Here is a 20,106-nt window from a genome sequence, read left to right as displayed (position 1 = left end):
GAAGCAGATGCAAAGATCCACAGCCAGGTGCCAGGCCAAGCTCCAGGGGTCCAGTCGATGAGAGGAGGGATTCTATAAGCAGGGGGCATTTAGAACATGATGGGTGCCAGGTGGTGGTGGCGCACGCCTTTAATCCCAGCACTTGGGAGGCAGAGCCAGGGGGATCTCTGTGAGTTCTAGGCCAGCCTCGTCTACAGAACAAGATCCAGGACAGGAACCAAAACTACACAGAGAAACCCTATCTTGAAAAACATAAAACAAAAACAAAACAACAACAACAACAAAAAAAAAATCATGATGAGGAAATGTATAGAGACAGCCAGGCCAAACTAGTGGGAACTCATGAACTGTGGACCAACAGCTGTGGAGCACCCATGGGACTGGACTAGGCCCTCTGCATAAGTAAGACAGTTGTTTAGCTTGAACTATGTTTAGGGGGCCCCCCAGGCAGTGGGATCAGGATCCGTCCCTGGTGCATGATCGGGCTTTTTGGAGCCCAGTACCTATGGTGGGACACTGCATAGCCTTGATGCAGAGGGAGGGGCTTGGACCTGCCTCAACTGAATGTACCAGGCTGTCTTGACTCCTCATGGAAGGCCTTGCCTGGGAGGAGGTGGGAATGGGGGATGGGTTGTAGGGGGAAGGCTGGGGGGTGGGAAAAGGGAGGAGAGGGGAATCGGTGGTTGATGCGTAAAAGGAATAGAAAATTTCTTAACAAGGAAAAAAAAAGAACTTACCCAAACAAAAGAGTGAGAAAACACTGACCACAGAGATTCCCTGCCTTCATTCTTTGTAGTTTGGCCCTTCCTGTGACTCTCAGTGTGCCACAACAGGAGAGTGGAGAATTGGACATGTGGAGGGATGTGGAATGCAGGGTTGTAGTGAAGCTGCTCTTGAAGCAAAGCATGTTTTTGTTAACTAAAAATGGAATTAATTTAAATATCCAATCGATAGGTAATAATTTGTTAAATAAGAGAATGTCTATATGAAGAAATAATATTTAAAATATTAAAATTCTAAAGAATTACAAATCCCAATAATATAATTTTATGTGAAGAAACTAGTCTAAAATTGAATTAAACTTACCATGACCTGGAGGAAAAACTTTCCATTTACTAAGTGAAGCTAGATCATATACAGATAAAGTAGGCCAGTTTTCATAAAAAGGACACTTGCGGATTAATTTCAACTTTTTCACATTTTCATGTCTTATTTTTTCCTGAAAAAGAATCCCATTAACAGATTTCAAAATGAGATAATTCAAAAATTAACAAAAACTACCAAATAGAAAAATGGTAAATGGTAGAAAAAGAAAAGTAACAATCATATGTCTATTACTCAATATAAGATAAATTTGAATAGCTTTTGGCTATCACTATGGCCAATAGCTAAACCAACATTTTAATTTTCAGATGTGTTTACCAATAGTCTCACTTTATTCCATAATACTTTACATTTCTATCAATTTTTACATATTTTAAAGCTGTTATAGATGACTCTCACTATATATATTTATGTGTGTGTGTGTTTGTGCATGTGTGCATATATAGAGGTGGACAGAGAGAAAGAGATAGTCTTATAATTGATTCTGATGAGGGAAAATAACAAAACAAGAAAATATTTTTAAGCGAATCACTCAAAAATTCACACATTGATATCCAGTATTTGGAAAAATGTTGAATTCTGAGAAAGTCACCTGTTTATGAGGTCACCACATATAAAGAAATTTCTTACTCTTTGAGAGCTTAAGCAAGAAGAAAGAGGTATCTTCATCTCCTCCCAGCATGCACTGGACCTGCATATACCATGCACGATCTGGACTGCATTGTAACCTGTAAGGAAGACTCTGGGGACCAACCAATCCCATCACTTAGGTAAGCCTCTACCTTCGAAAAGAAGGAGGGGACATTATAGGTTTAGACTGGGAAAAAAATTAATTTGTGTAAATAAATTGTCTTAAACAGCAGAGCTGAATGCTCAGAATTAAGTTTAAAGGCCTTTTCATTCAGTACTGATTTTGCAAGTTGAGTGACTCTGAAATAGAGTGTCAAACATTCTGGCCTACTTTGTTTCTCTGTTGTTTTGATAAACAAAAATAACCCAAAGCAATCTGAGGAAGAGAGCATTTATTTCAGCTTACAAGTTACAGCCCATAATCTAGAGAAGCTCAAGGCAGGAACCTGGAAACAGGAACAGAAGAAAAGACCATGGAAAAATGCTGCCTACTGGCTTGCTCTCTCAGCTTATTCAGCTACCTTTCTTATATTGCACAGGCCCACTGTCCAAGAATTGGACCACCAGTGAGGGGGGCCCTCCACATTAATTAGCAATCAATAAAATGCTCCGCAGATATGCCCATGATTCCATCTGATGGAGGTGATTCCTCAACTAAGATCTCCTCTTCCAAGGTGTGTCTAGGTCTGGGTCAAGTTGACTGAAAGTGACTAGCACAGATACTGAAGGAAAATTAGTGCTGACTGTTGAGATCTTGAAAGCAATAGTAACGTGACCTCTCTGATCATTTTGAGTCCCCAGCAAACAGCATAGTGTTGACACACAAAATACCTATTTGCTGAATGAGTAAATGAATGAATTTGAAATTCATAAAAAGCAAGAAAAGTACTCATAGTGCACACCCATGGAGACCCTGGCTTTCACACCAGCTACTGAAAGAAGCTGATGAAGTGCTGTTCACCAAATAAATCATAATTTATGGTCTCTATAGTCAAGTCAAATTTCAAAAGTAAAATAGACATGCACGCCATACCAATTTTAACTTCTCATACTCCTTTGCAGAAATTTTAAGGATTTCACAGTCATCTTCTGTCACAATTGAATTCAGAGTTTCATCCGTTTCCGCCTCAGCCTCAGCAACTTCCAGTGAGCCGAAAGTATCCCACTTCCTCAGCTGTGAAAAGTATCAAGAGGCAGGCAGACATCATTATTGCTCATTGACACCTATGCACATAGACACCAGTGAGAAACATATAAAGCATCTAGGTTCATTCATGCATTCATAGCCCCACTGGTCTGGAAGAAGCGTCCCCCAGCTTTACAGGGATGGTTCATGTGTCTCCAAGCACGCCTTGTTCTCAACACATTTTCTCCTCTTTGGCAACATCAAGAAAATACCATGAAAAAAGATTTTGCTTTGTTTTATTCACTCATTCCTTTCAAGAATCATAAAATATTTGTCATAGAGTCAGAATTAAATAATTATTTGATGAAAGAAGGATGCAAATACTTATTTTTTTTTTTTTTGGTTTTTTTTGAGACAGGGTTTCTCTGTGTAGCTTTGCGCCTTTCCTGGAACTCACTTGGTAGCCCAGGCTGGCCTCGAACTCACAAAGATCCGCCTGCCTCTGCCTCCCGAGTGCTGGGATTAAAGGCGTGCGCCACCACCGCCCGGCGCAAATACTTATTATACCGCTCCTTTATTAATAGCCTTGTATGTTGGTAGTGACAAATGAAATGAATACAGTGTTATGTCATGGATAAATCATTCATATATGTGCATACATGTAGGGTTATCTAATTTAATATGTGACAGATAAATATTAAAGAGAATGCTATCACTAGAATAGATAAGTAACCATGGTAAAAAGAGATAATTCATAGTCACATGGAGTACCCTAGGAAAAACTATAGAGAATATAAATGAAAAGTGGCATATTTTCATGAGAATATAGACTTCTTTAAAACATCAAACCAATATGGCTATTCAAGATACTATTTGTGGGGATAGTCACTATTGCATTTTAAATACATAAAAACGGCTGATCTTTTTTCTTCTTTATGAAATAAATCGAGATTGCCATAGTAAATGCCCCCCCCCCAAAAAAAAGAGGATATTTAAACCAGAGAATCACTTCTGAGGCCAAAGTGGTCCACAGTGCTACTTAACTGGAATAAGGTCATGAGAGACTGAGTTCTGGAGCTTGTTAGAATGTAGGACGGAACATAAGATTCATTACCATGTAAGGTGAGGGCCTGGACTTCATCCTAAAGCATGGGAACTCTGATGAACACTGGGCATGTTAAATGCAGACAAGAAAAGCTGCATCCACTAATCCATGAAAGAAACAGAAAGTTGCCTTTTAGCTGTGAAACTTGGCACAATTTTCAGAAAATGAACAATCTTGCTCTGTACTTGAATGTGTGAGCATTCCCGTTTTCACATAGCACAAGACCCACAATTAACTAGTTAATGCAAATTCTAGTAATAGCCAAAGAAGATAAAATGTTTAAATTCATGCATAAGTTTAGGAGGGAAGAAAATCCTAATGGAAGCAAGTAGCTTTTGGGTGATTAATTAACAAGATTGAAAATGATAAACATAAGTGAACACAAAGGAAGAAAAATCAACTATGAATGTTTTTAAAAAACAAAGAACCTATTCTCATTGAATCATTTAGACATAAAAACAACGCATGAAATAAAAAAGAACAAAAAATATTTTGGAAGGAAAACTAACTAAATTAAAACTATAAATAAAATGTACTGAAAAGATATATTATTTATAGAATGAAGCAAATCAAATTGAATTCATACACAACATTCAATTAGTATGTAAAATGTATAAATATGGGAGGAATAGAAATAAGGGCATTGAACAGATTCGAAGATGGACAGACAATATGAAGCACTTATCAGACAAAAACTCCAGAAGAACCCAAAGAGTGTGGGAAACATCATCTGTAAGCAACAGTAATTGCCAAGTTAAGCCTTTCAGATAAAGGAATCCATAAAGAGTGAGCTGGGTCTGAGCTCAGCACTCGTGCTCTGAGTTGAGGGACAAACCCTAATTGTTGTGCTCTTCTGGTTGCCTCCTTACAAATCTGTTACTTATGGAGAATTTCAAGCAGACATTTTATCCCTTATGTTCCTTGACATTTTGTTATGATCCTGTTAGCCTAAATTACTTAGCAAGCCATTATATAAGAATTTCCCTGACTTATAAAAAATTATGAAGCTTTCTTTCTTGATTAATTATCCAATAGCATCGGTCGGGCCCTTGATGCTAATGGTGAAACTGTAAAGCTTTCAGTACCTTTTGCATTTGTAATTATATTATTGAATTGGTTTTAAATTTTTCATTTTTATAATATTTCTACTTTGTTCTGTAAATATGGCCATCTTCAAAGAGCTCGGGTAGAATAACTTCCAACCTGGAATTTATATTTACATAAAATGGAAAGGTAGAGTTAGAGAAAAACAAACAAGATGCAGGTTCCATATATTATGTTGAACAAATGACTATATGATAAATTTCAGCCAGAAAAATACACTACCTAAGGAGAAATAATGCAAGGAATTTGAATACTATGTTGGTAAATGTAAATCACATTGTTGAGTACTAAAAATTTAAATGATTAATGTGGTGGTATTGTGTTCCGCAAAATATTGTGTACTCTAATAAATTTATCTGGGGTCAGAGAACAGACAGCCACTAGATACAAAGGCTAGGAAATGGTGACACTCACACCTTTAATCCTAGCATTCCAGAGATAGAAATCCCTCTGGATCTCTGTGAGTTCAAGGCCACATTGGAAACAGCCAGGCATGGTGACTCACGCCTTTAATCCCAGGAAGCAAGGCTTTAATCCTAGGGAGTGATGGTAGAAAGCATAAATGTATATAAGGCATGAGGACCAGAAACTAGAGGCATTTGGCTGGTTAAGATTTTGGCTGGTTAAGCATTCAGGCTTTTGAGCAGTAATTCAGCTGAGACCCATTCCGGATGAGGACTCAGAGGCCTCCAGTCTGAGGAGACAAGACCAGCTGAGGATCCGTCGAGGTGAGATAGCTGTAGCTTGTTCTGTCTCTCTGATCTACCAGCATGGACCCCAATAACTCGCCTCGGGTTTGATTTTATTAATAAGAACTTTTAAGAATCCTGCTACAGATTAATATGGAATGTTTCTAACATCTTTAAAATTCTTTCTGATATAACTCAGAGGAAAGGGACATGGAGATATTTGAGAATCTTTATATTTTGAGTCTAAGAAAATTATTCTGCCAAGTGATATCCTACAAACTATGAAGAGTTGCACTAGGACCTGGGAAGTCTCTTCTCATCCTCAGAACTGACTCCAGAGCCCACTCCCCTATTTTCTATAATGACTTTTGTCAGTCCCTCAGATCACAGCAGGAATCTGAAAATGTCACTTAAACACCCAGCCAGACCCACCACTGCCTTGTCATCCAAGGCAGAGTCTACTGTTATTCATGTTGAAACCAAACATATACAGATGTGTAAATGTTTCTAAAACTTAACATAAAGAAAAGGCCAGAAGATAATCATTTATTCAGAAAAGATCGACTTTCAAGCATTTATTTACTTTTTATACTACCGTGGTAAGCAGAACTAAGCTAAAAGTTCATATGCCTACTTTTGATCAGGGATCCTAGTCAAGTTATATCAGTCAGGATTAGAAAAAAAAATAAAAAGAAAAAATCAAAACTTTTCTCATAGGAAAAAATTATGATCAGTATTAATAAAATAGCTGCACATAGCATAAACATATAAATATGGTAAGTCTATGTACAACACATAGACACTATGTGTCAATATATAGCATAATAAATGACCAAGGGCACCAGAATCTGCATGCTTCAACTCAACAAAGAACCAATTCACCGTTCTCCACTCTTATGTTCTGCTCAGGTTTTCAATGGACAAAATGTTGCCCATTCACATTGATAAGGGTGGTTCTTATCTCTCAATCTTCTAATTCATATACTTTATCTCTTCCTGAAACAACCCAGAGGCACAACACACCTGGCAGTACACCACACCCAGAAATAATGCTTTGCCAGTTACCAACTTCCTTAGTCCAGTCACATTAGAATATACAACTGACCAGAAGTGAGAAAACAAAAAACAAGCAATTTTAAATGCTTCTAAAAATACACATAGCATCATACTCTCTAATCCCAGCTTCTCCTAAAACTCGAGGTAAAAGGTACTCTTTTTTTTATTATATATATATATATATATATATATTTTGCAATACTATTCAGTTGTACATAACAGCCACAGATTCCCTTGTTCTCCCCCTTCCTGCCCCCCTCCCCTTCCCCCCTGCAAACCCCCCATTCCCACCACCTCCAGATCAAGGCCACCCCCAAGGACTGAGATCGACCTAATAGACTCAGTCTAGGCAGGTCCAGTCCCCTCCTCCCAGATTGAGCCAAGCATCCCTGTATAAGTCCCAGGTTTCAAACAGCTATCTCATGCAGCGAGCCCAGGACCTGGTACCACTGCCTAGATGCCTCCCAAACAGATCAAGCCAATCAACTGTCTCACCTATTCAGAGGGCCTGATCCAGTTGGGGGCCCCTCAGCCTTTGGTTCATAGTTCATGTGTTTCCATTCATTTGGCTATTTGTCCCTGTGCCTCATCCAACCTTGGTTTCAACAATTCTTGCTCATATAAAACCTCCTCTTTCTCGCTAATTAGACTCCCAGTGCTCAGCATTGCTTGTAATAGCCAAAACCTGGAAACAACCTAGATGCCCTTCAACTGATGAATGGATAAATAAATTGTGGCACATATACACAATGGAATACAATTCAGCAGAGAAAAACAATGACATTATGAGGTTTGCAGACAAATGGATGGATCTAGAAAAAATCATCCTGAGTGAGGTAACCCAGACTCAGAAGGATAAATATGGTATGTACTCACTCATAGGAGGATACTAGATGTGGAACAAGGATGACTGGATTGCAACTCACATCACCAGTGAGGCTACCTGGAAAACAGGACCCCAAGAAAGACACGGGGATCACCCAATGACAGAGAAATGGATGAGATCTACATGAACAGACTGGACATGAGTGGGAGCAATGAAGGGCGAGGGTCGAGGGAAAGAGAGCAGGAGATCCCACCTGGATCAAGAACAGAAAGGGAGAACAAGGAATAGGAGACCATGGTAAATGAAGACCACATGAGAAAAGAAAGAAACAAAGTGCTAAAGAGGCCCACAGAAATTCACAAAGATAACCCCACAAAAGACTGCTGGCAAGGGCTGAGAGACAGCCGGGACTGAACTACTCTGGTGATGGGATGGCCAAACACCCTAATAGTTGTGCCAGAAACCCCATCCAAGTACTGAGGAATCTGGATGCAGAAAAGGTATTTTTTAATGAAGAAAGTTTTTATGCATTTTACATATCAACCACACATCCCCCTTTCATCCTTCCTCCAGCTCTCCCCACCCCATCCTTCCTACCACAACCCACTCTCCATCCCCTCTTCAAAAAAGATAAGGCCTCCCATGGGGAGTCAGCAAAGCCTGGCACATTCAATTGAGGCAGGTACATACCCCTCCCCCTGCATCAAAGTGTCCCACAGCCAGGCCAAGCTCCGGGAGACCAGTGAAGAGAGAAGAGGGTTTCTATGAGCAAAGGGCATCAAGATCATGATGGGGAAACCTACAGAAACAAACAAACCAAGGTAGTGGGAACTCATGAACAACAGCTGTGGAGCCTGCATGGGACTGGACTAGGCCTTCTGCATAAGTGAGACAGTTGTGTAGCTTGGTCTGTTTAAGGCAAAAGGTGCTTAAGTTCCAGGCTAACATACAGTAATTATATTGTCCCTCAAAATAATTGTTTTAAAGGCTACAGATGTAGCTTAGTGGTGAAGTGTCTGGCATGTGCAAGGCTGTGAGTTGTCAAAGAAAAGAAAGAATGCTTGTATATGGGAACCAATCCTAACACTCAATCATATGCTTTGAATATTATACTCTTACTAAAATTTTACAATAAAACGTAATTGTCATTTATATTGTGCTCAATTAGGAATCTTGTAGGAACAAAATATACTTAGTGGACTACGGATAAGCACATTGGATTTTTCTGCCATCAACAAGTCAGGACAAAGCATCAATATCTTCTTCATGGTACTTGTGTTTTGGTCTCTCAAAGCCTATGATACTGTGTCTGACCTACGAGGAACACTCCTGATATAGAGAGGCACATTTCATGATCTAGCCTATTTCCATAGGTGAAGAAATGATGCTTGGTCATCACAGGACAGAAACACACAACATGTACTTCCAGTTTATCTATGTACAATTGTTTCGATAAATCTGTATATACCTCTAATAACTGGGAATTGAATTCCAAATGTTTCTAATGTGAGAAAAACTAATCAAAATGCACCACAATTGAAAATAGCTCAGAGGTGAATTGGAATGTCAGAGGGTACTTGAATAAAACATTGCAGTTGTTCTTTAATGAACAACTGGGAAGAATCAAGTAAGTGTAGAGGAAAACCTGACAGTATGAAGAGGCAATCTGCTGGAGGACCCCACAGTAAAACATAAAGCCAACTTCAAAGCATTGGCTACAGTAGTTTGCAGAAGCCGTCAAGAATCTCAAGAGAAATCTGAAAGATTTATATTAGTGGGTAAAAGTGCTGTACAGAACCAAACAAAATAACTCTTCTTTATCTTTTTATATTACTGATCTTTGAACACAGAAAGAAAAAAAAATTGTGTTAATCAAAATGTCTGATTCCAAGAAGGAAAGAAAAGATTGATTCATTGAAAATCAAGGCAATGGCAACGGGCACCATTTGCTCCCTATATGTGATGAGTCAAGTAAGAAAGGGACAAGGATACGAGTATTTATGATGAAAACTGAACCAATCACTATTCTTTTTAGTACTCATTATTCTTTTAAAACTTATGTTTTCAGAATTTTTGAAAATTAGTGTGAAAATTTTAAATAAAAAAACACTTTTAAGTGTTCAAAACTAGACAGCTTATTACAAGAACAAATTATAATAATTTAAATGATTAAGGTTTCAGTTTTTAGTTTTCATTGTTTTACTCTTTATTCTTTTTATTTTTATTGTACTCTGATCACCATTTAATATTCAGCTCTACTTTTATACACAGGGATAATTTTAGTGAGTCATTAACTTACATAAAAATTTTAAATATTCAGTAAATTTTTATTATTCAGAGAAATTATTTCCTATGTCTTCTACCTCTTATTATCAGTGGCCCTTTCTCAGTTTTTTTTATCCCATTTCCCTGACCACAGATAGCCCCTTGGATTCTTAGATCTTCACAAGTTGTCTCCATTTATTCTTTGCAAGTTCATAAGATAGAGGATAAAACCAAACTGTAGCATGACATCAAGCAGTCTGAGTAGCAGCAGCTTCCACATGCGGACTGACGTGGTGTTTCAGGCTGCTTCCCAGCTTCCTCTACTTGCAGTTAGGCCATCTTCACACTGGTTATTCCTCTGCTCCTAGACCACAGTAATCTCACAGTGGTATTGGGGTAGCTCGGATGAATTTCATTTACCTATTGAGTTTATTGAATTTTACTGGAAGTCAAAATAAAATGCCTTTTTTTTTGGTAATACTTCACTGACCAGTGTAAAGACAGTTTTCTGCTGTATTGGCACAGAAAAGATTTTACTACCTGACTTTGAGTGCAGTCAGAATGGCAGATGTGTCTACAGTTTCAAGCATGAGTTTGGATAATGGTAAACACGAAGTCATGGTATTCTGTATGAGACATGTCCATGTAAGAAGTTTAATAATAAGGCAGTTATTTTTAATAAATCTATGTCTTATGTGTATCTCTCTGTGTGTGCAGGTATCTGTGGATGCCAGTAGAGGGAATTATATATCCTTTGAGCTGGAGTTACATGGGTTGTGAGCTATTAGATGTGGGTCTTGAGAAATGAACTCTATTCCCCTGCAGTAGCAGTGAGCACTCTTAACCACTGGGCCATCCCATAAGCCCCTAGAATATATCTTTAAAAACTTCTATAGAGGAAGAAAGCACATGTTAAAGGGGAAAGAATGGGTATTGAGTGATCTGAGACCAAATCTGTAGTCCTGTTTCTTGTGGACTATAGGAATCTGGGCAACTTAAGACTCTGCACTGCAGTTAGGTTATCTATTTGGGCTTTAGGCCTCAACAGCAAGGAATTTACTCCTGGTACTGGAAACCTAGCTAACTCCCCAGGGCTAGAGAGATCTCAGATCTTCGTCTTCGTGGAGAAGTTACTACTGCCATAGCCAACACAACCTAAAGGGGAAAAGCATCCCATTAAAAGCAGGACTGTGAGAGGGCTGTCCACTACCCAGACTCCTGTTCAGTTTAGTGCTCATAGCACTAGCTGGAGCAATGAGGCAAGAGAAGGAAATTAAAGAGATACAAATCAAAAAAGAAGTCAAAATACTCCTGCTTCCAGACTATATGTTTTTATAAAAGTGCTCAAAAATTCCACCAGAAAACTTATAGAAATTTTTAATGAGTTCCGCAAACCATCAGGATGTAAGATCGACTTACAAAAATCAGAAGGCTTAAAAAAATCTGAAGGCTTTCTATAGACCAACAACAAATACAGAGGAAGGTACCATGTGCAAACTTCTATTCACATCAGTCTCAAAAATATGTCTGGAGACAAATTCAACAAAGGAGGCTAGAGACCTCTGGAAACACAACTATGTCTGTCCTTCTCACCGTGACAAAATGCCCAACAAAGGCAGTGTGAGGAAGGAAAGGTTTATATTGGTTTAATATCAAGAGGTACAGGTGTGTGCCAGGGCAGGAGTGCTAGGCACGTGGTCACATTCACTGTTAGGAGGCAGAAAGAGATGAAAGCTGGGCTGCATGTCACCTTTATTCAGTCTGAAATCAAGCTCATGGAATGATGCTCTCCACGTTTGGGTGAGTCTTCTTTTAATATGTCTTTAATGCAATAATTAAAGAAAAAGAGGCCATAAACTCGAAAGGGAGAAGAGAGGATGGGGATGTGGAAGGATTGTAGAAAGGAGAGGGAATAGAGGAAATGAGGTCTTTTTAAAAAAAATCAAAAAATATTTTAAGAAAAAGAAAAAGCACTAATCTAGCCCCCATAGGAGTCTACACAAATTCAAAAGCTAATGAACTTGTATTTTTATGGTAATAGTCATTATTTTCTATAAAAAATGATAATAATGTTTTAATTATTATAATGCATTCAACTCCATGATTCCTTTAGCACTGCTATTAAGAAAAACATAGTAAAAATACATTTTTGTCTTTGATTTTAAAGGCACAGGTTTACTAATCTTCTCTACCTGTGGTAATATTGTGTCCCCCAATATATTGTGCACCCTAATAAATTTATCTGGGGGTCAGAGAACAAAACAGCCACTATATTAAACATAGGTTTAGGCAGTAGTAGCACACACCTTTGATCCTAGCCTTCTGGAGGCACAGATCCATCCAGATCTCTGTGAGTTCAAAGCTATACTGGAAACTTCCAGGCATGGTGACTCACACCTTTAATCATAGGAAGAGATGGCAGAAAGCAGAAAGGTATATAAGGTGTGAGGACCAGGAACTAGAGCCTTTTTAAGATTTTAGCTTTTAGCAGCAGTTCAGCTGAGATCCATTCGGATGAGGACATAGAGGTTTTCCAGTTTGAGGAAACAAGATCAGCTGAGGAATTGGCAAAGTGAGGTAGCTGTGATTTGTTCTACTTCTCTGATCTTCCAGCTTTAACCCCAATACCTGGCTCCGGGTTTGTTTTTATTAAAAAGACCTTTTCAGATTCATGCTACATCTACCACTCCCCAAGTCATTGCTTCCTGCTCCTTCATCCAAAGCAAACACAGTTCCTCTTCCAGTGAATCAGCCTTGCTTATATCTGATCTGTGTATAAAATGCAATATGTAGCCAGGCAGTGGTGGCGCACCTTTAATCCCAGCACTCGGGAGGCAGAGGCAGGCAGATCTCTGTGAGTTTGAGGCCAGCCTGGGCTACCAAGTGAGTTCCAGGAAAGGCGCAAAGCTACACAAAGAAACCCTGTCTGGAAAAAAACAAAACAAAAAAATGCAATATGTAGTCATTGCGAGTGTACAATATGCTTCTGAAGGCTTCCTTCATCAAAAATCCCAGTCAAATATTAAGTTCAATATTATCAGTATCATTTGTATTTGAAGGATATATTATTTGGGCTAGATTAAGTGCCTGAAGATTTTGGAATCTAGAAATCAAAGAGATAAAAATTCTGTAATAGTTTAGCTCTACATTTATAAAAATTAAAATCTCTTACCAGGAACTCATGTGAAGGCAGGTATAGCTCAGCCCGCGTAGAGTCTTTTAATTCCGCGTCAAAAGCAAGGCTTTCCCTGGATATTGAAGAGATGATTGAGTCATCATCTTCAGTCAGACTTTTTATTACCTTTACACGAGGTCGAGCATGGCCCTTCAGTATGACATAAAGTCCATCATCACCAATCACTGAAATAAATTGAAACCAAATAGGTAAAGATCTGACTAACATGTCAATTATACCTGCTGTACCTCTGGCAAATTCTTTACAGCCTACAGTATCACAATACCCTCAGTGCAACACTTAAGAATTCATAGTCAAATGACAAGAATAACAACTGAATGTCTTATTTATTCTATTTTTTCAGTTTGTAATTTTTATTTTTATAACATACAATTACATAATCACTTCTCCCTTTTAAAACAATGCCGTATAGCTTTAGATTTTAATAAAAAAACATTAGATTTTAATATAAAAGAGAACAAGATAGCATGTCATTTTTAATAGATTTAAGCTGCTATAAGAAAATTAAGGTAAGGAAAACCTTAAATCTTTATCCTCTTCCCCCAAATTCACCATTTGCCTATTTTATATATAAGACATACCTACTAGTAATTTCATTAACATTTGCTCTACACAGATAGTGGACAAACTGAGTAAATAGTTTGCAGAAGCTAATTGAATTTTACAGTACTTGTCTTCCTCCACATTAAGTCTCCACAAACTCTCATCCTACCTAATTCCTGCACTCCATTGTGCACTTGCAGTCCTGGCAAGTGTATTTCACTGTTAGTATTCCAATACAATTAAAAGTCACTTTGAGATCTTAAAAACATATTCTTTAAGATATGAAAAGTAGATTGTATATTTCACCATTTCACAAATGCTTACATCACTTTATGAATGGAGAATATCATTAAGGTGCTGTGAAATATCCTATATATTGCTCATTCACTTTCTGTAAGCAGAACTTTGCTAACTGATTTTCAGAGGCAATTGTATGTCTTTATACTACTCCAAAAGTCATCAATTGCTCATATTCTCTGCATTTTTCTCTAACTTATTAGTTCTCTCAATTATTACCCTTTCAGTGCCATTGGAGAGTAATGATAATGCTTTTTTTTTTTTTTTTTTTTTTTTTGGTTTTTTAGAGACAGGGTTTCTCTTGTGTAGCTTTGCGCCTTTCCTGGAACTCACTTGGTAGCCCAGGCTGGCCTCGAACTCACAGAGATCCGCCTGGCTCTGCCTCCCGAGTGCTGGGATTAAAGGCGTGCGCCACCACCGCCCGGCTTCTTTTTTTTTTTTTTTTTTTTTTTTTTTGGTGATAATGCTTTTTTTTAGCAGACATTTGTTTTGCATGGACGTCTAAGATTAAAATGTATTATTTTCTGGGTAGTACATATTCTGTGTGGTAAGAGACTGAAGAAAAACAATTATATTAGTTAGATTGTTTGTGACTGATTGTATAGGATGACGACAGAAGTAAAGTAAGTCAGAAGACACAGAGACATCTATGTTCAGGTTTTGGACAAATTAAACAGGCATTGCTTAGGTCACATTAAAAGCATAAAAAGATATGTCCATTGTGAATTCTAATGCAAAGTTGATGCTTGCTTTCTCGGTGTAAATTGTCTTCTTTTCCTTAACTAAGAAAGCTGTAAGTTTATTAGATGCCATCAGGAAATGTTAAAAATACCACGTCCCACATACTCTTCACATGCATGTTCACACAATACCATCTATTAGTAAAATATTAGAAGACTTTCTTTTCAAATATTAACATCCACTCTTCATGTTGGTAAGAACCAGGATATGATATTGGAACCACTACAAATTTCTTGAAACTAAAATGGAAAGGTAGGACAGTTAGACAATTGTGACACTTTCTAAGTTATTTTTTTCTGGTGTCTTGTTATGATTTAACACAAATACGTCCTCAATTTATTTGAACAATGACCTTTAATTCTCCATTTTAGAAATTGAACCTGTGTCTGTATGGATATTGCCGATGTTTTCCTTGGCTCTAAGCATGACTGGTTCCTATGTTACCAACATACATAGTTATATTGTCTTCAGAAATATAGCCCATGTCCAAGACATCAGATTTTAGCAAACCTATTTAAAGAAGGATATTTTATAAAAGTAGAAGCTATAGCTAACTCTCAGAAATGTAACATCCAAATGCAATGCTATTTGGTTTGCAACAGTATATTTAAATAAGCCAGACATTGTAAAAGAAAATACCATGTGATTATGTGTGGATTTCTACCTTAACAATTCATATCATTGTGATAAAAGCTATTTCACAGTAATCTCTCTTACAATTCACGGAACATCAGCAGCCAGAGTACATGTGATAATTAGGACATGACTGTCACACTAGGAACTGTAACCATAAGCAGCACACTCCAAATAAAATTGGTCACCTTGGGGATGAGTGAAACTTTACTGATCTTCTCAAGAAAACATTCCTTGTCATTCAAGCTTTGCCCAGTGATGGTAACATTATACATACATGCAGGTTTTTTGAGACAGGGCTTCTCAGATGTAGCTTTGGTGCCTATCATGGATCTCGCTCTGTAGACCAGGCTGGCCTCGAACTCACAGAGATCCACCTGGTTCTGCCTCCCGAGTGCTGGGTTTAAAGGCATGCGCCACCACTGCCTGGCAACTTTTATATATTAACTCTGTTTGGGTGAATTTGTTTTGTAATAAGGCCTTGAAGGAGTCAAACAAAATGGAAGAGTCACAGAATCATGCAAAAAAATATTTAGCTCAGAACATATGTCATGACCTTTTGTTATTCCTAATATATACATATGTGTGTGTATTTGAAATAAAAAAGGGACTATAGTTTTTATACTAAGACTATTTTACATACTTTTGGTTTTAATATTAAGACATTAATATAATGAGTGAAAACTGTTAAAAGAACATGAGTGCCCACTCGTGACAGCAAATTACTTTTAACCTCTGTTTTAAGTATATTGTTACATTATAGGCAGCCTGAAATATATTGTTTGTGATTACCATTTATATCTTTATTGATATAATATATAAAGATGTATCTTTATCTTTTGGATCAGGTACCATGCTGGCTCTAATTTTATAAATCATGAAGCTGAAGGCAGTGACAAGCTGAACCTTGTCTCTAAGTCCAGAGCTCCAATATTGGGACAGCCAGTTCTGTAAGTTAATGGATGTGTTGCTGTGTCTGAAACACATACCACACACACATATACACATACAAATTTGCAGTCATGCAAACACAGACATAGGAGTGTACTGCATATGTGTGTAATATATCTATACCATACATGTAAATTACTGTGTGCATGTTGATTTTATAGATCCATAAAAATTCTCAATGAAAAAGAATGTATACTATGTGTATCAGAATTCTAGAATTAATACTCAAATATTTCTTTAAATTAATGTAACTGGATTATAGCAAAACAGAATTAACAAAAACTTCTCAGAGAGAATTTTAGAAATATTTTAATATTTTAGTTGCTAAAATGTATAAAAAAATGTTTAAACACCATAAAAATTGCTTGAAGAAAATATATACAGCTAAGTTCTCAAAGAACAATTAAAATGCTGACAAATAAAAAGTGATGCTAATTTAATGAGTTGTGAAAGAATACAATTGTTGATAATATAAGACAAATGTAAGCTTTGAAAAAATAGACTTCCTATTACATTTCAAAATATGTAAAACAATTTCATATAAATTTAAAGCAGAAGGGGTTCAAGAACCTTAGAAGACTCAGATAATTACAGAAATATTGATTTCTCAGGCATAAAACTCAGAATGCTAGACCTTAGGAAATTAAGTCTTCATGAAAATCTACCCCAGTAGGACCAATTTTTATGCAAAGTAATGGTATAGTTAATCTACATTACAAACAAAATCCAAAGAAATATTTTTGAAGATTTAAAAAATGTACTATTACATGATTTCATGTTTTTGAAAGAAACAGCTCAAGGAGAACAAAAGGCATTTTAAAACTACAGGGAATTTTAATTGATCACTTTATTATTGACTTTTTCAAAGGTTAGAAGCCAGACACAAAGGATGATTAAAGCAAATGTTTGTCAATTACTATCTCCCTTTCTATGGTACACAGGCCTTTCAGATCAACCATCCAGAATGAGTTCAATGTTCCAAGCAGTTGTGCGTGAAGGTCATACTGTCAACTGAATTATACCTTTCTGACCTATAAACCGGATTTAAGTGTCATCTGCTGCTCAGGAAAGACTTTCCTCATCCTGGCCTGCTTTCTTCAGAATAACTAATGCCTACTCAGGATTTATGTCATGGAATACTTCATACTCAGACTTTACCTAAATATCCTACACTCCTCAAAGATGAGGCCATGGTTCTGCTTGAGGATTTCCAACTCCAAGCATCCATCCTGGATTATTTGGCAGTATTTAGTAGGCATTTGTTGAATGAATGAAGGCTTAGTTGTACTTTGGTAAAAGGCAGAAAATTTAAATGATCTGAACAGAAACCAGAATATTCATTGTTTTTGGTACAAAGATAAAATCCATTATTCCACTTAGAATTTTATCCACTTTTGAATATGATGACTTTGAAGGTCTAATTTCTTTACATTCTGTTGTGTACAAGCTCAGTAAAAAAAAAAAATCGATGTGTGTGTGTGTGTGTGTGTGTGTGTGTGTGTATGCATGTGTGTGTGTCTGTTTAGAGCCTGAAATATTGATTCATAGAAGCTACTTTAGAAACTCGAAATGATTCCACATAAAATAGAAGTAAAATAATGAATAGTTTCTTCATAGCTGTTACTATGTTAGCAATCTTTAGACATGGGTATATTGAGCTTAAAGTCAATATACCCTTCCCCATTCCATGTCAGGGGAAGTTATACAGCACAAGTTTAGTACGATTTCTTAGAATATGTCTATAATTTGTGAAAAACAATCTACAAGTAATATGTACTTTGAAGTGTGAGGATAGAGGAAAATGCTTCAACCCACTGAAATAACTTATTAATACTGAGACATTCTATTCCCAGAACATAAATAAAAACTAGTACTTAATAAAACTCACTAAATGTATTATCATTAGATAAAGCATCAGAGAGTCAGCACTCTTAAAGAAGTAGAAACTATATGAAGTGATAAAATTACTGTATCTAGTATAAGGGATCTAAATTGATCTAATGAAAACTATGGCATTTGTAATAGATTTGGAAATATAGAGAATTTTGTTTGGGAAACTTTCCTACACTACAACAGAGAAAACTATATACCAAACACAAAAAAATTGACTCACCTTCTTCAATCAAGTATAGGAGACAAAAAAAATCAGGCTTTTTCAACCAAGTACAAAAAAGTATTTTAAGATACCTATTTCAAAGTATGTTAAGATTACTTTAAAAGCAATTGAAATGGTAACTATCTTTCAAATAATCAAAAACCAAGTTTTAAGTCTCATTAATAAAAATGTCTATTTTTAAAATAAATAATAAATTAAAGTTAGTAAGTCCTTGTTAGCATGATTATGTAATGTTGTAACAAGTGTTAATAATCAAGATATAAAACAAGCACTAAAAGTCAAGAAACATGAAAAATCTAGATTGCTGGTTCTTTGTTTTTGAATTTTGAAAATGTGTCATAAAAATAATTCAAAGCAAAGACTGAAAATTAGTAGTAGGAGTAGGGGAGATATCCACAAGTTAGTAACCTGACTTCAAAATATAATTTAAAATGGAAGTTCAATGGAGTTACCATGTGTGGGTGACAACACTACTCCCAGAGGGGACCCAGAGGCACCCTAAATAGCACAGGTTATTTTAATTGCTCTTGATTACACTACTCTTAAATGGTAAGATCCTGTTACTGAAGATAACACACACTTTAGCTGTAAGACAAAGAGAATTCAATCTCAAGGTGACCAGGAAGCTTTCCCTCCGCTGGCTAGTATCCATTTTGCCAAAAGAAGTAACGCATTTTGCTCGGGAAGAAATAACATCAATGGTCTAACTTACTTGATTCAGAATGTTAAAATACAGACAAGCCAGGCAAAATATACCCACTGATGCAATCGTGGCAAGGCTGTTCTGAGGTCACCTTCTGGTTGGACTTGAGTCATATTCTACAAGAGGGAATTTATACCTAGTCCTGTAAACCTAGTTAGGAGTCTATACTGAGGACATCATGGGTCCTAAAGTAGAAACTACCATTGCTATTTTGCTTAATGACCATGTTGTTTGATTGCCTTCTAAATATTTACATTGATACCCATAGATTGGTGCTCGGCTCATCCTTGGTCAGAGAAACTTCCTTTTGCAGTTAACACAGGCTCTTACCTGATCCAAGTGCTGAGAATGTACAACTGTGAGTACTTAGCCCTAAATGGAAACATTTTATCAAGCCCATCCCATCCCTGCCAATGTTCAGGGAACATTTCAAAGAGAAGGCAAGAAGAATGTAAGCAACAGGGGATGAGGAGATGCTGTCTTCTGGGATGACTTGGCTGTTCTACTCACAACTTCAGGACAGTTGTGGTTTACCTGCACAAACCCAAGCCACTCAGAATCCCAGTGTGGGTAATTAAGGACCTCATGTGGCTCCCACCCATAGTGGAAAAGACACTGTGAGTTAATGGAGTCTCGAGGGGAGAATGGTAATTCTCTTTGAAATGTGAAGAAGAAAGAAGTACACATGAAGTTTGGAGGGCAACTGGTTGGAAAAGTTCTGGGGAAATTTGAGGGGGAGAGGAAGGAGGGTGACTATGATAACAATATATTTTGTACATGTGTGAAATTCATAAAGAATAATTTGAAATCTGAGCAATAATTTAACTTTTTTATTTATTTTATTTTACAATACTATTCAGTTCTACATAACAGCCACAGATTTCCTTGTTCTCCCCCTTCCCCTCCCCCTTCCTGCCCCCCTCCCCTTCCTCCCAACCCACCCCCCTTTCCCACCTCCTCCAGATCAAGGCCACCCCCAAGGACTGAGATAGACCTGATAGACTCAGTCCAGGTAGGTCCA

At 37.1% G+C, this 20,106-nt stretch overlaps 1 protein-coding gene across 2 annotated transcripts in view; it reads right to left on the bottom strand.

Annotated features, from left to right (window-relative positions):
* Positions 1-20,106, bottom strand: part of Cnbd1 (cyclic nucleotide binding domain containing 1) — a 364,314-nt gene that overhangs the window by 125,436 nt on the left and 218,772 nt on the right. For both annotated transcript variants that reach the window (XM_016001789.3, XM_042270807.2), the window contains exons 6-8: positions 13,078-13,265; positions 2,768-2,908; positions 1,087-1,219 (exon numbers count right to left, since the gene is read on the bottom strand). In XM_016001789.3, the coding sequence (XP_015857275.2) occupies positions 1,087-1,219; positions 2,768-2,908; positions 13,078-13,265 (462 nt within the window). The remainder of the gene's footprint in view (positions 1-1,086; positions 1,220-2,767; positions 2,909-13,077; positions 13,266-20,106) is intronic.

Source organism: Peromyscus maniculatus, chromosome 2 (assembly GCF_049852395.1).
Source record: "Peromyscus maniculatus bairdii isolate BWxNUB_F1_BW_parent chromosome 2, HU_Pman_BW_mat_3.1, whole genome shotgun sequence".
Classification (NCBI taxonomy): domain Eukaryota; kingdom Metazoa; phylum Chordata; class Mammalia; order Rodentia; family Cricetidae; genus Peromyscus; species Peromyscus maniculatus.
This window is presented reverse-complemented; position numbering and strand designations above follow the sequence as displayed.